We start from the raw sequence: 22,966 nt of genomic DNA, 5'->3' as shown, positions 1-22,966 counted from the left end.
GCCAAATGAATTAAGTAACACGCACAAAAGTCTTCCTGTTTTCTTCTCATACAACTACAAGGTTATTGTATTTAAAGACAGTGACTTGGTTATTTTTTTAACCACAGCTATCTTGAGCGTTTCTTTTTTTTTTTTTTTTTTTTTTTTTTTGATACGGAGTCTCGCTCTGTGGCCCAGGCTGGAGTGCAGTGGCGCAATCTCGGCTGACTGCAAGCTCTGCCTCCCGGATTCACGCCATTCTCCTGCCTCAGCCTCCCGAGTAGCTGGGACTACAGCCGCCCGCCACCACGCCCGGCTAATTTTTTGTATTTTTACTAGAGACGGGGTTTCACCATTTTAGCCAGGATGGTCTCAATCTCCTGACCTCGTGATCCGCCCGCCTCGGCCTCCCAAAGTGCTGGGATTACAGGCGTGAGCCATCGCGCCCGGCCCTATCTTGAGCATTTCTAAGCTCTTCTTTCCACCATGACCGTACCACCTTGGACCTAGATTAGAAGCTACTCCTGACGTTGCTGAAATTCCAGATGAGATTAACTGTAGGAGAAGAGAACATGGGTTGTTCTCTTTCTACATTAATGCCAAATAAAGCATGGTATGGAAGAAAATAATTGGATTGTAGAATGTCAACCAGAGACTGGTCCATCCTGTTTATAAAGTGTATATCTAAGCTTTAACCACACCAGTAATCAATCTGATTGTTAAAACCTTCTGCAGAGTCAGTGGGAGGAGAACTCCCATCCTACAGCATGGATTTGAAAATAAGAACCAGTTCTGCATTTCCACTTACCAGCTGGCTGACTCAGAGCTGTCACTCAACCTTTCTGGGCCTTCATTTTTTTCAGCTATCAAATTGAGATAACTCTTGTCTGCTGTCTACCTCACAGATCATTGTGAGGACCCAACGAGTTAGTGAGTTATTTCACTGAGTGGGTTATTTTCCCCTCCACACCATACTTTAATTTATAGAAAGTGTATTGTACAGCATGGTCTTTCTCTTCCCCTCCCATAGTTGATCGCAATTAGAATTTTAAGCAGTTCTCGTAAAACATGGAACTTTTAGAAAATTGGTTGGGTATTGGTTAAGAAGATGGAAAGAGGGAGGCCTAGGCAGGCTCCTCTGTCATTTGGAAAGTACCAACTCTGAGTGCAAGGGCAGCTGGGAGGTATTGTCTCTAGGTGGGTGGCCCTGGGCAAAGCTTTAACTCAAGATGTTCTTTTTTTTGTTGTTTTTGTTTTTTTTTTTTTGAGTTGGAGTGTCGCTCTGTCGCCCAGGCTGGAGCGCAGTGGCGTGATCTTGGCTCACTGCAACCTCCACCTGCCAGGTTCAAGCCATTCTTCTGCCTCAGCCTCCTGAGTAGCTGGGACTACAGGCGCCCGCCACCACGCCCAGCTAATTTTTGTATTTTTAGCAGAGATGGGGTTTCACCATGTTGGCCAGGCTGGTCTCGAACCCCTGACCTCGTGATCTGCCTGCCTCAGCCTCCTAAAGTGCTGGGATTACAGGCGTGAGCCACCGCACCTGGCATAACTCAAGATGTTCTATTACTAAAAATAAGGAAAAATAGATCCTGGGGGAGATCAGTAGTTTCTGTCACACTGTATTTATTTCCTTTGAAGTCTTTGGAGGGATGGTTGGTGAGAAACAAGTAAGCAAAGAAATAAAGACATAATTAGAAATTTTTAATTATCTTTGATGGAAACAAATGAGATGGAGGGACAGTAATGGGATGCAGGGAGGGGACATTTGGTGTGTTCAGGGAAAGCCTCTCTGAGGAAGGTGATGTTTAACCTGAGACCTGAAGGGCAGAAAGCTCATAAAGAACAGTATGGCGGCTGGGCGCGGTGGCTCACGCTTGTAATCCCAGCACTTTGGGAGGCCGAGGCGGGCGGATCACGAGGTCAGGAAATCGAGACCACGGTGAAACCCCGTCGCTACTAAAAATACAAAAAAATTAGCCGGGCGTGGTGGCGGGCGCCTGTAGTCCCAGCTACTCGGAGAGGCTGAGGCAGGAGAATGGCGTGAACCCGGGAGGTGGAGCTTGCAGTGAGCCGAGATCGCGCCACTGTACTCCAGCCTGGGTGACAGAGCAAGACTCCGTCTCAAAAAAAAAAAAAGGAAAGAACAGTATGGCTTTTTCTCATCAAAGAACAGGGTATGCCGATGGGAAGGAGATAGGCATGTTATAAAACCAGCAGGAGGCCGGTTGCAGTGGCTCAGCCTGTAATCCCAGCACTTTGGGAAGCCGAGGTAGGCGGATCACTTGAGGTCTGGAGTACTAGCCCAGCCTGGCCAACATGGTGAAACCCCATCTCTACTAAAAATACAAAAATTAGGCCAGGCATGGTGGCTCATGCCTATAATCCCAGCACTTTGGGAGGCCGAGGTGGGTAGATCACCTGTGTTCAGGAGTTGGAGACCAGCCTGGCCAACATGGTGAAATCCCGTCTCTATTAAAAATACAAAAAATTAGCCAGGTGTGGTGGTGGATGCGTGTAATCTCAGCTACGCAGGAGGCTGAGGCAGAAGAATTGCTTGAACCCGGGAGGTGGAGGTTGCAGTGAGCCAGGATCACACCATTGCACTCTAGCCTGGGTGACAGAGCGAGACTCTGTCTAAAAAAATAAATAAAATAAAAATAAAAATACAAAAATTAGCCAGACGTCATGGAGGGTGCCCATAATCCCAGCTATTTGGGAGGCTGAGGCAGGAGAATTGCTTGAACCCAGGAGGCGGAAGTTACAGTGAGCCAAGATGGCGCCACTGCACACCACTGTAGCTAGAGCTTACGGAGTTCCGTGTAGAAATGGAAGATGCTACTAGAAGAAAAGGAAGTGGCTGCCAGACAGGCAGAACCATCAGATGTCCATTGTTTTTTCTTTTTTTTTATTTTGAGACGGGGTCTCGCTCTGTCACCAGGCTGGAGTGCATTGGACCGATCTTGGCTCACCGCAACCTCTGCTTCCCAAGTTCAAGTGATTCTCCTGCCTCAGCCTCCCAAGTAGCTGGGAGTATAGGCACGTCCCACCATGCCCAGCTAATTTTTGTATTTTCAGTAGAGACAGGGTTTCACCATGTTGGCCAGGATGGTTTTGATCTCTTGACATTGTGATCCACCCGCCTCGGCCTCTCAAAGTGCTGGGATTACAGGCGTGAGCCACCGTGCCTGACCGTCCATTGTTTTTTCTATTCCTTTACATGTCTAAGCATTTACCACATGGTTGAACTGTTGGCACATGAAGGAAAATGAAAGATAGCTCATAAATAGGATTGACTAGTCTGAATGCAGAGAAAAGCAATTAGTACATAAAGCACTGTAAAAAATAGTTCTATGAAGAGGCATAAACAGTAAAGATTTATTTTCTTTCTTTCTTTCTTTTTTTTTTTTCTTTAAATACATAGGTTCTAACTCTGTTGCCCAGGCTAGAGTGCAGAGTCATAATGATAGTTCACTGCAGCCTCAAACTCCTCAGTTCAAGCAATCCTCCCACCTCAGCCTCTCAATTAGCTAGGACTATAGGCATGTGCCATCGTGTCCCACTAATTTTTAAAATTCTGTTATGGAGACAGGGTCTCACTATATTGCCCAAGCTGGTCTTGAACTCATGGCCTCAAGTGATCCTCCCACCTCAGCCTCCCAAAGTGCTGGGATTATAAGCCATTGTGCTTGTCCAAAGTTTCTTTATTGTATACTTGTGAGCAATGATTGGCTGGTTTGGGACTTTTTTTTTTTTTTTGGTAGCAAGGCTTCAGTGATAAGCTAAAGTTGTCAAATTAATCTATCTTTACATTTCTAACTATAGAGTGCAATGTACCTGATTTTATGCTTCCCTCCACCAAAAAAAAAAAAAAAAAAAAATTAAGCCCATTGCATTTACAGGGGCCCTGAATGAGTACTTTATATTCTTTGTCTCGTTTAAGGAAAAAGCCACAATCCCTGCCCATCAAGTACCTGCCAATCTGTCTGGAAAGAAAGAATGTATTCAAAATTAGGTATTTTATTGAAAATATTTAATAACCAGACTAGGTACAAAACCACAAGAAGGGATACCAGTTGTAAATATCCGTAACAGTTATACAGGTGCCCAGAGCAGTAGCTCAGCCCTGGGGTGGCATCAAATACATCACTGAGCACAGTAATGAGAGTCTTAACAGGAAGTCATTACATCAGCCCTGGAAGGTTAGAGATTCGGCCACAGAGGAAACTTGGGTGAGATGACATCCTTTTAGGTGGTCTGGTTTTTACGTTATACATTTCCCATTCCCCAGAACTTCTTCATCTAAACTTTTTTGAAAATACTCAAGAGTTTTACTCCTTGCATTTAAGATATGGGTTTTTGTTTTGTTTTGTTTTTTTGAGACGGAGTGTCACTCTGTCGCCCAGGCTGGAGTGCAGTGGCGCGATCTCAGCTTACTGCAACCTCTGCCTCCTGTGTTCAAGCAATTTTCCTGCCTCAGCCTCCCGAGTAGCTGGGACCACAGGTGCACGCCACCACGCCTGGCTAATTTTTGTATTTTTAGCAGAGATAGGTTTCACCATTGGTCAGGCTGGTCTCGAACCCCTGACTTTAGGCAATCCATCTACCCTGGCCTCCCAAAGTGCTGGAATTACAGGTGTGAGCCACCATGCCTGGCCAAGATATGGTGTTTTATTTGTAAGGTTATGAGATCACATCTGAAAAAAACATTCACTACCACGGCGTATACCATTTGGGTACTTTTCTGAGATTTTAGTTCAGCACTGCTGAGTCTTCTAGTCTGGTCAATTGTAAGCCCCTCTAGTGGGTAGCATTTGCATATGTAAAGCAATGTGAACAGGCATAGTTGAAAGAAATAGAACTCCAGAATTAATTGTTTTGGAGTAAAAATTGTTATATCCTTCATCAGCACGTTTCACCTACCAAAGCCTAGTTATATCACCAAATATTATCCTCTAAGTCAGGGTTTCCCAATCTCAGTACCATAGACATTCGGGGCTATATAGTTCTCTGTTATGGAGGGCATCATATTCTGTGCACTGTAAGATTTTGGCAGGATGCCTGGTCTCTACTCTCTAGATGCTAGTAGCATCCTCCCTTCCATTGTGTTAACCAAAAATGTCTCCAAGCATCACCACATGTCCTGAGGTTAATGGTTGGGAGGAGTGGGAGGGGTGCAAAAATCACCACAAATTGAGAATCACTAAGAAAAATTAAAGGGACTCAGGCTGGGCGTGGTGGCTCATGCCTATAATCCCAGCACTTTAGGAGGCCAAGGCGGGAGGATTCCTTGAGCCCAGGAGTTCAAGACCAGCCTGGGCAACATAGGGAGACCCCATCCCTACAAGAAATTAAAAAATTAGCCTCCAATGTATTACCCCCAATGAAATAAACAGAAGTATAGTCAGGTGTGGTAGCATGTACCTGTTGTCCCAGCTACTCAGAAGGTCGAGATCAGAGGATCACTTGAGCCCAAGAAGTCGAGGCTGCTGCTGTGAGCCGTGATCATGCCACTGTACTCCAGCCTAGGTGACAGACCAAGACCCTATCTCATACAAAAAAAAAAAAAAAAAAATTAAAGAGACTCAGTCCTATCCCACAAATGGCTGCTGTAATTGCTCTCTTTTTTATTTGAGGAAGAAATAAGAATTACTCTTTTTTTCTGTTTTTCTTTTTTTGTTGTTGAAAACATAACAGATGCCCATATAGCACTCTTCCCAGGTAAGAAAGGCAGGATGACATGCTGTGGTTACACACTGGGGATCTTGGAGCCTAGCTGTGTTTATGTATCAATATCTGTGCCTATTTAGCTGTGTGACCTTGGTCAATTTACTTTAACCTCTCTGAACCTCAGTTTTCTCTTCTGCACAGTGAGACTAAAATAGTACTGCCCCAAGTGGTTGTTGGGAAGACTCCATAAGATAATAGATGCAACAACGTCTTGGTGCTCCAGCTGAGCACTTAGTTTATGCCAGCTGGCACTGTTGGTGTTAACTGTGCGTATTTGTTGCATGACTGTCACTTTGACAGCCTGTACCCTCCTTGAGGGCAGAGATTTTGTCTCAGTCACATAAACATTTGATGGAAAGAAGGCAGATCAATTGGGCTTTATAGAAGCCTATAATTCTGTGAAATTCCAGAAGATACATCACATGTAATCTTTCAAAATGAAAAAAGAATAAATCAATAATATAGTGATTTTGTTTGGCTTCAGGTAATAATAGCAGGGGGATCCCCCACCGTGTGAGTCATTGACGTACAGTCATACACTGCAGCTGTGACTGTCTGAAATTTAGTCATTTCCAGGCGAATTTGCAGTTCAATGATTAACCTGTAGGTACTATGAGTTGCCATTAAAAAGCCAAGCCTCTCCTGATGTCTTTCCTTTCCTGGCCTAGTGTGAAGCCTTTAGGTGGCATCTACTTTCAATTCATCAAGATTTAAAAGACAGTTTGATCCTTTTTGTCCAAGGCTTTCCCTGGGTCTTTCATGCCCCTGGGAAGGTCCTCCTAGCACATGGCAGGTGCACATTTCTCAGCATTTTTGTACATGCTGGGACACATTCCTCCTTTCCTGGGTACCTGGGGCAGGAAGGAGTTTGCTTTGTCTGCCTGTGGGGCGTGCTGTGACCAGCCCCTCCCTCCTCATTTATGTCCTCCATGATACAGAAACGGTGAGCAAATTTCCTACCTAGAGGGTGTATCAGGAAACCCCCAATGAAATAAACAGAAATAGAACAGTCAGTTTTTATAAAGCCCGAAACTCACAGAATTGGAAGTCTGAGTGACAGTTATGTTAACAGAATAACCCAGCTGTTTCTCAACAATGGAAAGATATGGGATCCAGACAGCAGTTTTTGCTTTTGTTTCTGCTATTAAGTGACTGCCCTCCATGTGATAAAATTGGAGAGGTGAACTGAGAGTTCTTCATTACAAATACAGCTGACTTTATTGCTTACTGAATTTTGATACCGAGCCAGGCACTGGGCTGAGTGCTTCACCAACATGGTTTCCCTGACCCCTTCCGACAACTCTCTGAGGTGGGTGTTGCTGGTCCCGTTTTACAGATGCAGACACTGAGATTCAGGAAAGTTAAGCAGCTTGCCAAATACAACACAGCTAGAAGTGGCAGTACCAGAATGCTAACCAAGGCAATCTGACTTGGTTCACTTCGTTCTTGTGAGCCCCACAATGGAAGGGCTCTGTCCATTACTTGCTGACAAGAAGAAGACCTCGAACATACACGGCACTTAGGAAATATCTGTTGATTGAAAAGGAATGAATAAATGACTCCCAAAGCTACTAAAATATAAGTACCATGTCTCCTAATGGTCCCTCTGCTTTTTCTTATTGTATTTTTCTTTCTTTTTTTTTTTTTTCTTTTTTTTTGCAAAAGTTTGACAGTAGCCTCAGATATTTAGGAATCATTATAATAGTGGGGTGGGACAGGGCAGAGGTGATTTCTTGTAGTTCTTTAAGTCTATAAAATTGAGTGGAATCTAACTAAATATTGATTATAGATTTCAATAAAGTGGCTTAAATATTCAACACATTCATTTCATTAAATAAAGTGTAATCATCTGCAGCAAATTATTCTAAAACCATCAACACTTTTTTTTTTTCTTCATCTTAGGGTTAAGGAAATTTCTTGTGATTACGATATTTTATAAAGTTCACTTTCAAAATACGGCTTGATTCCACCATGATTTTCTGTGTCAGTTTTAAATTTTTGACACTGTATTTTTTTAAGATAAGATTTGTAACCTTAAGATATTCTCCTCGTGTTGTAATTTCTTGATTATCTCTTTGTTAATGTTATTTATGCTGCCCCTCTTTTAATATTTTATCTATTTACTTTTGCAATTGCAAAGTAATCCCAGATATTGTTCTTCAGTCACTCTCTACGTCCTTCTTTTTATACCAAAGGGCACAACTAATGATTCAAGATGGGTGTAGAGCAGAAAGAAATCTGGAAGACCTAATTTATAGTTTCATTTTCACCTTACAACTATTTCCCTTTCATCACTAGCAGCATAGATTTTATCTAAAAACAACAGAGTGTTCAAACTTGTAGCTTCTATTAGGTGCCACATAGACAATAATAAATACTCATTAATGATTATTATTATGCTTATATAATGATCACTTTAGAAAACTTTCTAGTTCCATACTCTTAACTGTATTGCAAGACAAATAAAGCTCTTTTTTTTTTTTTAATCTCCAAGAGTGAAAATTTTGGCTTGGGCAAAATACATTTTTCTGTTTTAATATGAAAATTACAAGTGTATGTGTACATACACATGCATATATTTTATATATACACACACACACACACATATATGTCATAGTCCTACCCTATATGGACACCAATATTGTACAAATAATAGAAAATGGGAAGCATACTTAGCTTCCTTGTATCTTCCTTTAAGCTGTGATTTCTTTCCTTAAATACAGACCATTGGTCTGAAATCCCTTCATGACTTTTCTTTTTCTTGAGACGGATTTTCACTCTTGTCGCCAAGGTTGGAGTGCAGTGGTGCGATCTCGGCTCACTGCAACCTCCGCCTACCTGATTCAAGTGATTCTCCTGCCTCAGCCTCCCAAATAGCTGGGGGTATAGACTCTCGCACCATACCTGGCTAATTTTTGTATTTTTAGTAGACATGGGGTTTCACCATGTTGGTCAGGCTGGTCCCAAACTCCTGACCTCAAGAGATCCACCCGCCTTGGCCTCCCAAAGTGCTGGGATTGCAGGCATGAGCCACTGCACCCGGCCAAGCCACCACACCCAGCCCCTCTCATGATTTTGACCAGAGGGTGCCTTTTATTTATCTTCTAAGATAAACACTGGAGAAAGGGAGGAGAATGAACACCGTTCAACTGCCTGCCCTGTGCCAGGTGCTGTCTGAGGCAAGGTGCATGAGCAATCTTTCAGCAAATGAATTCACCTCAGCTCCATTGCCGTTTTCAGAGCTGCATCCTGGCCCTCGGATATGAAGAGTCCAGAAATAAAAAACAACAGGAGAATGATATCAGCAATTTCAAAAGAAAAACCAGCTTATATCCAGCTGCCAGCTAGATAAAGTACCACTATAATTAGAAATATTTTCCTAGCAACTTCAAACGTAGAAAATAATTAAAATGTTAATGATATTTAATGTTTAAAACAGGGACCTCCCAACTGATTAAATGGTGAAAATCTCACTCTTGTATAAAACAGACCAACCTATATTCATTTTATATATATAAACTTATTATTTTAATTTTGAGAAATTGCAAGAGTCCTAAAAATACGATAATACCTGTAAAACCACTTAAATAGATGTTACTAATATTTTGTCATTTACTTCATCCTATTTTTATTAATAAAACATTACTAATGGTATTGAAGTTTCTATACAACATACCCCTCATACCATCTGCCCCCAGAAGCAATCACTGAATTTCGTATCATTGCAATCCACATTTATATTATTATATGCACATATATGCAATCGTACTTTGCACAAACTTTTAAGATTTCAGGCGGGGGAATGAACTGCTCTCTGCCTTTCATACTTAAAACCCAGTCTTGTTCCCGTAACCTTGTGCAAACCCAGTTACAATCCAGTTATTTCAAATTCTCTAAGCTGAAGTCCTTCGCCTTTTAAGTAGAGTTTTTGCTCGCAGGAAGCATATTTGCTCTCAATGCAGAGACAGGCTGAATGGAGTCCAAAGCGCTAGGGTTTCACATTTGTAAGTGACAAGAGGGAGAGGTGGTGACTTTCAGAGATCACGTTTCAAGTCCAGCCCTGGTTTTTATGTGTGTGGGAATGGACGCAAAGGAAAACACAGCTGAGCTGCACTGTAACTCTTCCTGTAGAACCTGTTCATATCCAGGGTGAGTAAACTAGGGTAGAAATGTCTTCCTAAAACAGCCTCCGGTGAAATTCGTCCTTGGATTCAAAGCAACTTACTTCCTAGGAAGTATCAGGCAAATCCCAGCTGCCCTCCATTTTGAAAGGTCTCTTTTCTGGGAAAATCTGTCACTGAGAACTTTGCCCTCCTCTCCCTGATGGAAAGAAGGAGTAGAATTAGGGAGGTGTCACTCAGGAGAGTTGCTGATGTCAGTAGTGTGTCAGCCGTGGGAGGCTCAGTTTGTGAAATTGAGTTACACCTAAGTGTCTTATGAAACTCAGTTCAGAGCTCACCGGAGCTGCCGTCTGGGAGGGGGGAGGTCGGAAGAACCCTGAGGTTTTCCCTCACATTTCTGTCCCATTTTTGGAACCTCTGGATTTAAAGAAATGAAAACCTCAAGTTTGTGGAGATTTTAAGAAATAGGTATGTAACTTTATACTTTTATTTTATTAATTCTTCTTTGAACCTGAGTGAGTGTTATAGTTACAGACAGCTATGTGTGCGGACCACGGAGGGCTGTGTTTTTAGGGTGTGCTGGTTTATTTCACTGTTTGGAGCTGGGGGTCCAGTCTGAACACTTTTTTCCCATGCCTGCATATGTATAGAAAGCGTCAGCTCATTTTGTTCCTTTACGTGATGAGGTTTACATGTCTGTGAAAAGCCTGGGTTCCCGTATGTCAGGAAATGGTTTTGCTGATAGTGCATTGCAGAGAAGTGCTTACTGTATAGACTATTAACAATAATCTTTTAAGATTCTTTGAACATAATTTTAAAATCCAGCCGAAGTCTAATAATGTAGTGAAATCTCTCTGCTGTTATTTCCCTAATCAAGTCTGGTGGCAGAGAAGAGGAATTTGACCATGAGGTCCAAGTTGACAGGACAAACCAAGGCTCAGGATAGTACAATGTCTTATAAGGAGCTTAGGAAGCAGCCCAGAAAACATATCAAGGCCTCCTCAATTCTGTGAATGAGCTGATTTCTATCAAATTATTTGGTTTTCAAATGCACATTGCTAGTAAAGTTTGTTTCTCCCAATCAAACTGACAGCACTGAGTGCAGCAATAGAGTATCAGTAGTGTGTATATCAGAGTGTACAGATATTGGGAGCTATGTTCAAAAACTGGAAGTTCTAGCTCAGAAACCAAGAAGAGGCTCTGGTGTTCCCTCCTACCCCTTCTCTGTCCCCAATTACTGGTGCTAGGTTTCTGTGGCATTTAGGGGAACCCTCTTCGCAGGTAGGAAACTGGTATCTCAGAGAATCACCCCTGCATGGGGGTTCTGTTTTACTTTCACTTCGCATTCTTTTGAAATTCAATCTCTGATGTTATTGAAATATCCCTTTGAATATCTTTCCATTTAACTATGAAGTCAACATCTGTGAGAAGGCTGGTGCTTACTGGAATCTGTGCAGATTTCCTTATTATATAGTTGAGTCAGAGGAAAAATAGTGTACATGTTCTTCCACAGTTGGTTGGTTTTATTGTTCAAGGAAGATTTATTGGTGAGGTGAATCTTGTTTTTTTTTGAGATGGAGTCTCGCTCTGTCACCCAGGCTGGAGTGCAGTGGAGGGATCTTGGCTCACTGCAACCCCCGCCTCCTGGGTTCACGCCATTCTCCTGCCTCAGCCTCCCGAGTAGCTGGGACTACAGGTGCCCGCCACCACACCTGGCTAATTTTTTTGTATTTTTAGTAGAGGCAGGGTTTTCCATGTTAGCCAGGATGGTCTCAATCTCCTGACCTCAGGAACCGCCTGCGTTGGCCTCGCAAAGTGCTGGGATTACAGGTGTGAGCCACTGCGCCTGGCCGAGGTGAATCTTAATAGTTAAAGATTGCTGTCAGAAGAAGGAATAAAATGGTTTTAGGTCATAGTTGATTTGTAAAAAGGCTGAATCACATATTCATGCTTCATTATATCAGTGTACCTTCTTGGAGCTTATAATTGTTTGATTATTAAGCTGACTTATAGACTTAGTAAAAATAAGAATAAATAACACTGCCTGGCTTTTCTGTTTTCTTTAGTTATTCCAATGGAAACAGCTGGAGAACTTATATTTCCGTGAGAAAAAATTTGCTGTTGAAGTTCATGATCCACGAAGGTGAGGATCAAAGACTTTTCTCTGTATGACCCAGTTACTATACAAATAATGCTGCTATCAACATTTGTGTACACGTTTTTATGTGAACATATGTTTTCATTTCTCTTGGGTATATACTAGGAGTGGAATTGCTGGGTCAAATGGTAACTATCTTTAACCCTTTGAGGAACAGCAAGGCTGCTTTTCAAAGTGCACCATTTTACGTCCCAAGCAGCAGTATATGTGGTTCCAGTGCCGGCACATGCTCACCGACACTTGTTATTTTTAGTTTTGTGTGCATGTATAGTTTATGCCATCCTAGTGGGTTGAAGTGGTACCTTCTTGTGGTTTTGATTTGCATTGCCCTCACGACTAATGATAGCTGAGCATCTTTTCATGTGCTTCTTAGCTATTCGTATATCTTTAGTAGAGAAATGTCTGTTCAGATCTATTTGCTCATTTAAAATATTGGTGTTCTTGGTCATTAAAAAACAAAAAGCCAAGTTACCAAACTGAAGTCAGGATGTGGGTTCTCAAATATCTTAGGAGAAATCCCGCCCCCCTCCACCCCCCGCCTGAGGATCGCCCTGTAGCGCAGGGCTGCTGCATGGGCTGTCATGGCCTCTGAGAAGCGCTGCCCGGAGGGGCGGGGCACAATCTTGGCTCACTGCAACCTCCACCTCTCAGTTTCAAGTGATGCTCATGCCTCAGCCTCCCAAGTGGCTGGGAGTACAGGCATGCACCACCATGCCAAGCTAATTTTTGTATTTTTAGTAGAGACGGGCTTTCACCATGTTGGCCAGGCTGGTCTCGAACTCCTGACCTCAGGTGATCCGCTTGCCTCGGCCTCCCAAAGTGCTGAGCCATGGCGCCTGGCCTTAAGAGAAATTCTTAATCAATCCTTAGTGGGTCAGTCCCAAGGTGGTTATGGATGTTTAGAGGCCAGAGGGATGGGAGGAAATACCTGTGATAAAAAGGTGACCCGAAGAGATAAGCCAAATTCCTACAAAGAACATTAGTACCCCGGCACACAGTCTGTCTGCCTCTTGCCTGTTCTCTCTCTTTCTCTCTGTCTCTCTCTCTTTCGCTTCCTCTCCCTCCCTTCTCCCCCCTCCCCCTCTCCCATCTCCCCCTCTCCCTCCTCCTCTCTCCTCCTCCCTCCCCTTTCCTCTTTCCATCTGGTGTACAAGCAGCACTCTGGACAGTTTTGGACTTGCATATTTTCGGCCATTATAATTAAGCGCATTCTCTGGTAATGTCAGAGCCGGCCAAATCTACCTAGATCTGAAACGCTCTTTTACCTTGAATTAGGTGCTCATCCCACACTTGGTTGCTGTATCTTTAATATCTTATCTCATTTATTCCTTACCACTTGCGATGGCTACACATCCTTAGAGTTTCTAACTAAATGTTTTTGTATAATCTCTAATTTGACTGATTCTTTATTAGCTTTTGAATTCATGTGTATGTGTTTTTAAACATGCTGTTTATCCAGAAAGAGATTACTTAGGTCTGAATTGTTTTGTTGTAAAAGGAGAAAATGAGAAACTTGGTCCCCATTTGCATAAGAGTTTTTGCAACAGAAGACAAGTAAGAGGAACGTGCCTTGTTGCAATGCCGCTCGCAGGGTACATTTTGCATCATGCTGGGCCAGAGGGGAATTATTTGAGTGTTTTCTTTAATCTTTCAGGATTTCAGTTTCAAGAAGAACCTTTGGGCAAAGTGGCCTATTTGTGCAAACATGGTATGCTAACTCGTCTCTCATCAAGTCCATTTGGGTAATGGCAATTAGTCAGCATCAGTTTTACTTGGACCGGAAGCAAAGCAAAGTAAGTAACTGGCATCATTTCTATAGGGACAGATTCCCCTTTTGCATTCTGTTCAGAAGATAAGCCTTCTCACAAAAGATGCAAGCACATATATTTTTGCTCTCTGAGAATTTTTTGTGTTTAACTTCCAACTATTTCCGTTTTTTTATATGTCTAAATGATGGGCAATATATAAGCTGCTTTAAAAGTTGTAAGACTAGCCAAATTTTTGGCATGCACGTTTGTATATACTGGTGACACTGCTGGCGGTGACGTTGCCGGTGACACTTTAAATTTAGTAACTGAACCACACCATGAGAAAATCATGTATAGTTATTAAAACATTTTAACTACAAAGCTTAAGGCTTGTGGGGGTTTTGTTTTGTTTTGTTTTTGGCCTGAAGAATGCCACTTGAATATGGGAAAATTCTAAATTATCCTCTGTGTTGATATTTTTATTGTATGTTAACTTAATTGTTTTATTAATTTGAAGTATGTTTGAGTAATTCTGTTTCATTGTTGTATATCTCTTAGGCAAAAATTCCTTCAGCCAGGAGTTTAGACGAGATTGCAATGGATTTGACAGAGACGGGAACACAAAGGGCCTCCAAGCTGGTGACACTGGAGGCAAAAAGTCAGTTCATCATGGCAAGCAATGGCAGTTTAATCTCCTCAGGTAACATGTTGGGATTAGAGAACGTGCAAACCAGCTTTATTTTGTTTGTTTTTTCGGTCATAAACCACTTCGAAATTCATCTTTTAATCCATTCTTTTGCGAATAAATAAGTATGTCAATAAATATGTATGCAACAGCTTTGAATAAAATTTTAAGGCTAATTTTTTAAAGAATATGTAGAAAGTCAGATTATAAATAGGTCGTGCATGTAATATGAGATGCAAGGATGGTGAGTACCCAGGTGTGGCTTGAAAGAACACTTTCCACAGCAGCTGCTTTTTCCAGCATTTAGTTTTCAATACAGATAATTGTCTAATTCTCCGTGCAATATAAAATGCTATACAAACATGATTACAAGCATACCCCTCAAATGTGATAGCTTCCCCTAAGCCCTTCCTCTGTAAAAATTCTGGAATCTCTTATCGTTAAGTATATGTAACTTTACTAAAATGATTCGTCCCATCTAAATCTCACTGTCAACTTGTGACTCTGAAGCATGACCTTCCTTCACACAGGTTTTTCTTTTCCTTGCTTGCTTACTTTCTAAAAGAATGCTTGAAACAACTCTTCAAGGACCATCTTACCTTCTCTTCTGCTCAGAAAAATGAAATTTTTCCTTGAGTGTCTGGGACGTTAAGCATTTTATCATTACCCGCAAAATGACTGAGCCAAGATGCAAAAAGGCACATTTTATTACCAGGTTCTGTTTGATGCCCAGAAGAATGAGAAAATGTTTTCCAGTTTCCTTTTATTATGTTGAGAAACAAGGAGAAAAGAAATAAACTACCATTTAATAGCAGCTTTAGCTTAAAAATCCTTTGTCCCTTAGAAAGGAAGGAAATATCCCTTGTATAAACCTTCCCTGCCCTTCCCTCATCCCCTAGGTTCTCAAGACTCAGAAGTTAGTGAAGAGCAAAAGAGAGAAAAAATCCTTGAACTAAAGAAGAAGGAGAAACTATTACAAGAAAAACTTCTGAAAAAAGTTGAGGAGCTTAAGAAGATCTGTCTGCGGGAGGCTGTGAGTCTGCTTTTTTGGGCTCATCAAGTTGTGTTTGACAACTTTGGCCGGTGTCAATTATCTGCTCTTGATTCTGTCCTGTTTTACAGGAGCTCACAGGCAAAATGCCAAAGGAGTATCCCCTGAACATAGGCGAGAAGCCTCCTCAGGTCAGAAGACGTGTGGGTACTGCGTTCAAATTAGATGACAACTTGCTGCCGAGTGAAGAAGTATGAACAACGCCTCTGAGCCTTTCAATTAATCATAAGACAGGAAAGCTGTCTGAGTGTAGTGGACTTTTTCCTTTGGTTTTTGAGTCTCTGCTGTATGTTATCTCACCAGTACAGAAGGATCGTGTAGACCAAATTGAACTCTTTCTTTCATGCCCACTCCAGTCAAAATTGAGTTACTTCTCACTACTTTACTCCCCAAATCATAGGCATTCAGTGAACTCCAAATGTTTCTCATTTGAGAGTCAGTATTATAAGAATTAAGAACTCCAGCATTAGGTTCGTTTACTTAAAACTAAATAATAGCCTTTGTCAAATAGTTTAGCCTCTCTAAAGTCTCATTTCTCAGCCCTCAGTTTTCCTCATCTGTAAAATGGGGATAATGATTGGACTTCCCTCCAAGGGATCCAATGAGTATTAAATGAGATAATGCATGCACAGCACTGAGCTACAATCAAGTTAAAATATTTGTTAGCCAATATAGAATGCATAATACTTTCTCATTCGCATGTCATCAGCCAATATGACCATATCTATGTGTCTTGTAGAAATTTGACCATCTTAGCTTTAGAAAATTATATCTGTTTTCATCTTTGAAATCTTTGCTATTTATTGAGTGCTCACTGTGTACCCATCTCTGAGCTAAGCAATGCACATATATTATTTCATTTAATCCTCATCCTACTTCATAAGGTAGGTGTTATCTTCATTTTACAAATGAAAAAAACTGAAGCATTAAAAGATGAAGCTGTGTATCCAGGGTCATGCAACCAGGAATTACCAGGAAGAAGATCAAACCCAAATTTATCTGTCTCTAAAGCTATGCATATAAATATAGCCTTCTGCATCCGTGAGCTTTGAGTTAAGAATATATCTGTGAAAACTGTGATCTTCTCCCTACCAACTGAATGAATGAAAGGCCATTCCCTTCCTTGAAAAGGGAAGAGGTTTGGACTAATGAGAAGTTGAAGTTAAGACGGGTAAAGGAAAGTGTTTGACAAAGATGTCTGTGCAGTAAAACTTGGGAAGATAGTGTTCAAAGAACATCTGATTCAAGAAAGTGCACAGGAAGTTTTATTACACAATGCATGTAAGAGTCGATCGTATGTGTCCATAAAAATAAAACTATCATTGTATAAATGCAGGATCCTGCTTTGCAAGAACTGGAGAGTAATTTTCTAATACAACAAAAGCTGGTGGAAGCTGCAAAGAAACTTGCCAATGAGCCAGACCTTTGTAAAACTGTGAAGAAAAAGCGAAAGCAAGATTACACAGATGCGATGAAAAAGCTTCAGGAGATTGAAAATGCAATAAACGAATACCGAATTAGGTGTGGAAAGAAACCCAGCCAGAAAGCAACAGTGTTACCAGGTTAGTAATAAGTAAGGTTTTTTTTTTGAGTCCCCTACTCAATACTTAATGGTATGTAGCATTTCCAAACCAGTTACCAGTTAATTTGATGAGAGATAGAAGGAAGAAACAGGTGATCAAAACTAAGTTTTCTTTTTTATTTGGAGACAGAGTTTCACTCTTGTTGCCCAGGCTGGAGTGCAATGGGGCAATCTCGGCTCACTGCAACCTCTACCTCCCGGGTTCAAGTGATTGTCCTGCCTCAGCCTCCCAAGTAGCTGGGATTACAGGCATGTGCCATCGCACCCAGCTAATTTTGTATTTTTGGTAGAGACAGGGTTTCACCATCTTGGTCAGGCTGGTCTCAAACTCCTGATCTCAGGTGATCCACCCTCAGCCTTGCAAAGTGCTGGGATTACAGGCATGAGCCACTGCGCCTGACAAACTAAGTTTCATAGGATAAAAATTGTTTGGAATTTCAGTTTTATAAGTATGTAAACTTGATTAAAATTTCTGTGATTTATGAAGGCTATTTAAAGATATGGGCAGCACGGGCATGGCGCCCCACACCTATAATCCCAGCACTTTGGGAGGCTGAGGTGAGCAGATCACTTGAGCTAAGGAGTTTGAGACCGCCCTGGGAAGCCTGGTGAAACCCCGTCTCTTCAAAAAATATTTTAAAAATTAGCCAGGCTTGGTGGTGCATACCTGTAGTCCCAGCCACAGGGGAGGCTGAAATGGGAGGATCATTTGAGCCCAGGCAGTCGAGGCTGCAGTGAACTATGATTGCACCACTGCATTCCAGCATGGGTGACAGGGCAAGACCCTGTCTCAAAAACAAAAGGTGAACAAAATTAAAAAAGAAAGATATGGGCAAATGGTCATGATATAATATCAAATGCAGAAAAGCCAGATATTAAATTGTTACCACAACGTGATCCCAATTTTATAGAAATATGCACCCACAAAGACCTGCCGAGAAATATTTCAAAATACTAACAGTTGTGAAATTTCAAGTAACTTAATTTTCTTCTTAATATTCTTCTGTATTTTCCAAGTTCTCAACATTGTGTATTTACGACTTTCATTTTCAGGAAAAAAGTAAAGTGAGAAATCCCAGGTAGATTTAAAGTCCAATTGACCTTACAGGTTTATTGGCATGGTTTTCAGCCTGCTGATTGAAATATGATTGTATTTCTTTGTTTCTAAGACATTTTTTCCTTTACATTTTAACATCTATGAAATTGGGATAGTTTTGGGGTTTTTTTGTTTGTCTGTTTTTGTTTTTGTTCTTTTGAGACAGAATCTCTCTCTGTGGCCCAAGCTGGAGTGCAGTGGTCCCGTCAAAGCTCACTGCAGCCTCGACTTCCTGGGCTCAGGTGATCCTCCTACCACAGCCTCCCTAGCAGCTGGGACTATAGGCACGCACCACCATGCCCAGCTAATGTTTTGTAGACATGGGGTTTCACCATGTTGCCCAGGCTGGTCTCAAACTCCTGGGCTCAAGCAATCCTCCCACCTCAGCCTCCCAAACTGCCGGGATTGCAGGTGTGAGCCACCACGCCCAGCCTTGGGATAGTTCTTAACACACTAGATGGTGTATTACAGTCATACTTGGCAGTACTTTTTAAATTATTTTTTGCTGGTACTTAAAATGTATATCTTAGATTTGGTGAAATAAGGTAAGTGAGTTTAGAATATAATTGGGAGTAGAGCATATGATTTACAAAGCAGACATGGCTTTTGGAAAGGGAATGTACAGCATCAACACACAAGTGTTAGTCCACTACAGCTGGATAATGTAGAGTAGCTTTGATTGAATGTGAAATCCAGGTGGCCTTGGGGGTGGTTAATTTCTGGACCTACAGATATGGGTGATTAGCGTTGTTCTTAACTTCATGGCCATTTGTTATGGCCCATTCATCCTCAAACTGTGCAAAATTCAAATGTTCTCCTTTACAGTGAAAGTATGCCTAACAGCTGACTATACTGGTACCTTGCCTTCAAGCTCCACTGTGTGTCTAATAGAGATAGTTCGCTTGTCTCTGATACAGATTAACATTAGAGATTGGTTGGAGAGCTTCCCTTCATAATGGTTTTGAAGTTTACCTTAAAGGATTATATTTGCCTAGAACCTCGTGTCAAAACACTCAACTGAGTATGGAATGATTTGCAAATGCAGATCAACACATCTGAGATACTTTTCTTTACTGAATACGTTTGGGTTTTTTTTGTTTGTTTTTGTTTTTTTGTTTTTTGTTTTCTTTCTTTTGAGACAGAGCTGTCTCTGCCGCCCAGGCTGGAGTGCAGTGGCGTGATCTCGGCTCACTGCAACCTCCACCTCCCAGGTTCAAGCAATTCTCCTGCCTCCGCCTCCCAAATAGCTGGGATTACAGGCATGCACCACCATGCTTGGCTAATTTTTGTATTTTTAGTAGAGACAGAATTTCACTGTGTTGGCCAGGCTGGTCTTAAACTCCTGACCCTCAAGTGATCCACCAACCTCGGCCTCTCAAAGTGCTGAGATTACAGGGGTGAGGCATCGCGCCTGGCCACATTATTTAACATTAGATGGATACCAGCAATAGTCAGAGTGTTATGGCCATTGCCAACCAGAACACAGTGTCTAGTTAACTAAAGATTTAAGTCTAGCTGAGATTTACTGAGCATTTGTCATGTAATGCTGGGAGCTGGGCTAGGGGCTTTACATTCGTTATTCTAACGCCTAACCCCAGCACTACATGATAGGTACTGTTGTTATCCCCATTGTGGGGTTGAGCCAAAGTGATACTTACAGATTAAGTAATTTGCCCAAGGTCTCATAGTCGATAAATGGCAAAACCAAGACTTAAACCTAATTCAGTGGTTCTCAACCAGGGAGGCTGGAAATCCTATAATGCACAGGACAGCTCCCCAGGGCAAAGGATTATCCAGTTCGAAATGTCAGTAGTGCCACCGTTGAGAAACCTGTTGAAAAGCTTGGCCAGTCATAGTGGTTCACACCTTTAATCCCAGTACTTTGGGAGGCCTAGGTAGGCAGGTCACTTGAGCCCAGGTGTTCAAGACCAGCCTGGCCAAATGGTGATAGCTTATCTTTACTAAATATCCAAAAAATTAGCCAGGCGTTGTGCTGCATACCTGTAATCTCAGCTACTCAGGAGGCTGAGGCGGGAGGATTGCTTAAGCCCAGGAGGTTGAGGCTGCAGTGAGCCACGATCGCACCATTGCACTCCAGCCTGGGCAACAGAATGAGACTCTGTCCCAAAAACAAACAAGAAAAAAAAAAAAAAAAAGAAAAGGACCTTTCTTTCAGGGAGGGGTCAAAAGCCAAGTTATATTAAGAGTAGATTCTCAGATGAGGATTCAAATGTGTTTTATTTAACATTTAGCATTTATGATAAGAATGGCATGATTTTTCTTTCCAGTTTGTTGGTCATAAGCACTAAATATGTAGGTAAAGTTTTATTCCAGTGTAGAAGAAACACCGAAAACTAGTTTAAAACCAGCACTCCCTTGAAGTCTGTTCCATTTAAAGAAATAATCTAATGTAATATTCGTACAATATGTAAAATGTTTTGATTTTTGTTAGTATATGAGTCAATTCTTACTATGGTAGTTAATTATTCTTAATGCACTGTAATTAATTACATTTATTTAAATGAAAATAAAATGCACTCCATTGAAACTTGTTTCTCTAAGCCCCCTCTAATTGTATAAATGCACAATTATACTCAAGGCAGTTATTTTTATTCACAGAAGACATAATCCCCTCAGAAAGCAGCTCTTTGTCTGACACCACCAACTATGATGATCGTAAGTGGCTCTTCCTTTTTTGGTTTAAAAATGTTAGCTATTCTGAAATAATTAAGATAATTTTCTTAGTTAAGTAAGGCCTATTTGTTTTTGTTTTGAGAAAAAGTAGAATAACTTACATTTATGCAAACTGGTTGGGAAAGGTAGTGTATGATTAACACCTACTCAGGTTAACTCAGCGTTAATAACAGGACCATAAAAATCACATGACCTCAGGAAATCAGAACGCCCTCACAGGAGTATCTAAGTCTCTCAGTAAGGACTTTAAGGCTCTCTAAAATGTTTCTTAACTTTTTATTTTGAAGTAATCATAGACTCACGGAGAGTTGCATAATTAATAGAAAGACTCCTTTACCCAGCTTTTCCCAGTGGTGACATCTTATATATCTGGAGTCCAATATCAAAACCAGGATATTAGATTGTACACTTTATCACTGTATTCATCACAATATGAAATAAAATCATTGTATGTTTTACAATATGAAATAAACTTTCATATTCTAGATAAAGGAAAGCTTATTTTACTTGGGAAGAAAGGCACAGTTAGACATTGGGCTAACCTGTCATTTTGTTGTTTCATAGAGTCAGGCTGTATCGATTGTAATGGCCTGTATTTGTTCAACACATTTCTTTTCTCTCTCTTTTTTTTTTTTGAGACGGGGTTTCGCTCTTGTCGCCCAGGCTATAGTGCAATGGCACGATCTCAGCTCACTGCAACCTCCGCTTCCCGGGTTCAAGCAATCCTCCTGCCTCAGCCTCCCAAGTAGCTGGGATTACAGGTGTTAGGCACCACGCCCGGCTAAATTTTGTATTTTTAGTGGAGACGGGTTTCACCATGTTGGTCAGGCTAGTCTCGAACTCCTGACCTCAGGTGATCTGCCTGCCTCGGCCTCCCAAAGTGCTGGGATTACATGCGTGAGCCACCGCGCCCAGCCGTTCAATACATTTCATTATAGAATGGGTTTACTATCAACTAATAGAGTATTTCTTCGTCATCTCTTGTACTTAATCATGATTGAGTTGGCTATCTCTGTGGTATGACTTGAAGGATTCCAGAAAACCACCCCCTACCCCACTGCTTTACCTTCCCCAAGTTTTATGGTGCATAAAATTTCACCACTGCAGAATTCTTCCTGTGAGCTGATGTTTGGTCATTCTTGCCATCCCTCTTTGAAAATGTAAATATCAGTGGGAAACATAACAAGCCTCTAATGATGCAGCATAAGTCAGTTTCCTTACTTTCAATGACAGGATAAGCCTTTGGCCAAAGAGGCCTAAAAACTTTAAAAGTAAGGGTGAACAAAAATGATCCAGGCCAACTTCCCCTTGGTTCACACTGGGGTTTTTCTTTAATATAGCTTTTTAAAAGCTGTGGTATTACCCATTCCCCTTGAATGATATACTCACTCAGAGTGACACCTGTTGAATTTGGCAAAAGATGGTTCAGGTCCCAGAAGAGTGTTGAGTAATTTCATTTTTTCTGGTGTATAAAATATAAAAATTAACTTCTTGAAAGTTATGTTCTAAAAATATCATCTTTGGAAGAACACTTTGTTCACTAAATCTTCTAATTTCTTTTCTGAGGTGTTGGCAAGATATTTACCTATTAATTTGTCTACTTATTTTTTCATTCACCCATTTACTTATTATAGCCAATGACGCCTTCACTCTTCCTGGGCAGCGATCAAGTTCAGTACCTCATTCTCCAAGAATTCTTCCCCCCAAGTCTCTTGGTATTGAGCGAATCCATTTCAGAAAGTCGTCCATCAATGAACAGTTTGTGGATACCAGGCAGTCCAGGTGAGAGGTCATATCATCAGTAAGGTTAAGGCCTCACAGCTAGGAAATTTTTCCTCCAGAATGCAGTGTATGGTTGATACATTTTTACGGTTTTATTTATCCTTCCAAAAGAAGTTATCTTGTAAAACTGGGGCATAGAAACTAACCCAGTTATTTGTTTTTCACAGCAAATGAATATATATACACACATATATACACATGAATATATATACACATATATATGAATATATATACACACATATATGAATATATATACACATATATATACACATATATGAATATATATACACACATATATGAATATATATACACATATATGAATATATATACACATATATATACA

The 22,966-nt window shown here is 41.1% G+C and overlaps 1 protein-coding gene across 2 annotated transcripts in view; it reads left to right on the top strand.

Annotated features, from left to right (window-relative positions):
• The window catches only part of FRMD4B (FERM domain containing 4B), a 275,592-nt gene that overhangs the window by 233,821 nt on the left and 18,805 nt on the right, over window positions 1-22,966 (top strand). For both annotated transcript variants that reach the window (XM_032149480.2, XM_058437150.1), the window contains exons 12-19: window positions 11,894-11,970; window positions 13,640-13,778; window positions 14,292-14,433; window positions 15,318-15,451; window positions 15,541-15,660; window positions 16,806-17,031; window positions 20,767-20,823; window positions 22,476-22,623. In XM_032149480.2, coding sequence (XP_032005371.1) covers window positions 11,894-11,970; window positions 13,640-13,778; window positions 14,292-14,433; window positions 15,318-15,451; window positions 15,541-15,660; window positions 16,806-17,031; window positions 20,767-20,823; window positions 22,476-22,623 — 1,043 coding nt within the window. The remainder of the gene's footprint in view (window positions 1-11,893; window positions 11,971-13,639; window positions 13,779-14,291; window positions 14,434-15,317; window positions 15,452-15,540; window positions 15,661-16,805; window positions 17,032-20,766; window positions 20,824-22,475; window positions 22,624-22,966) is intronic.

The sequence above is a fragment of the Hylobates moloch genome, unplaced genomic scaffold (assembly GCF_009828535.3).
Source record: "Hylobates moloch isolate HMO894 unplaced genomic scaffold, HMol_V3 SCAFFOLD_4, whole genome shotgun sequence".
In the NCBI taxonomy this organism is placed as follows: Eukaryota; Metazoa; Chordata; class Mammalia; order Primates; family Hylobatidae; genus Hylobates; species Hylobates moloch.
The sequence above is the reverse complement of the archived record's forward strand: the minus strand, read 5'-3'. Positions and strand labels throughout refer to the sequence as shown.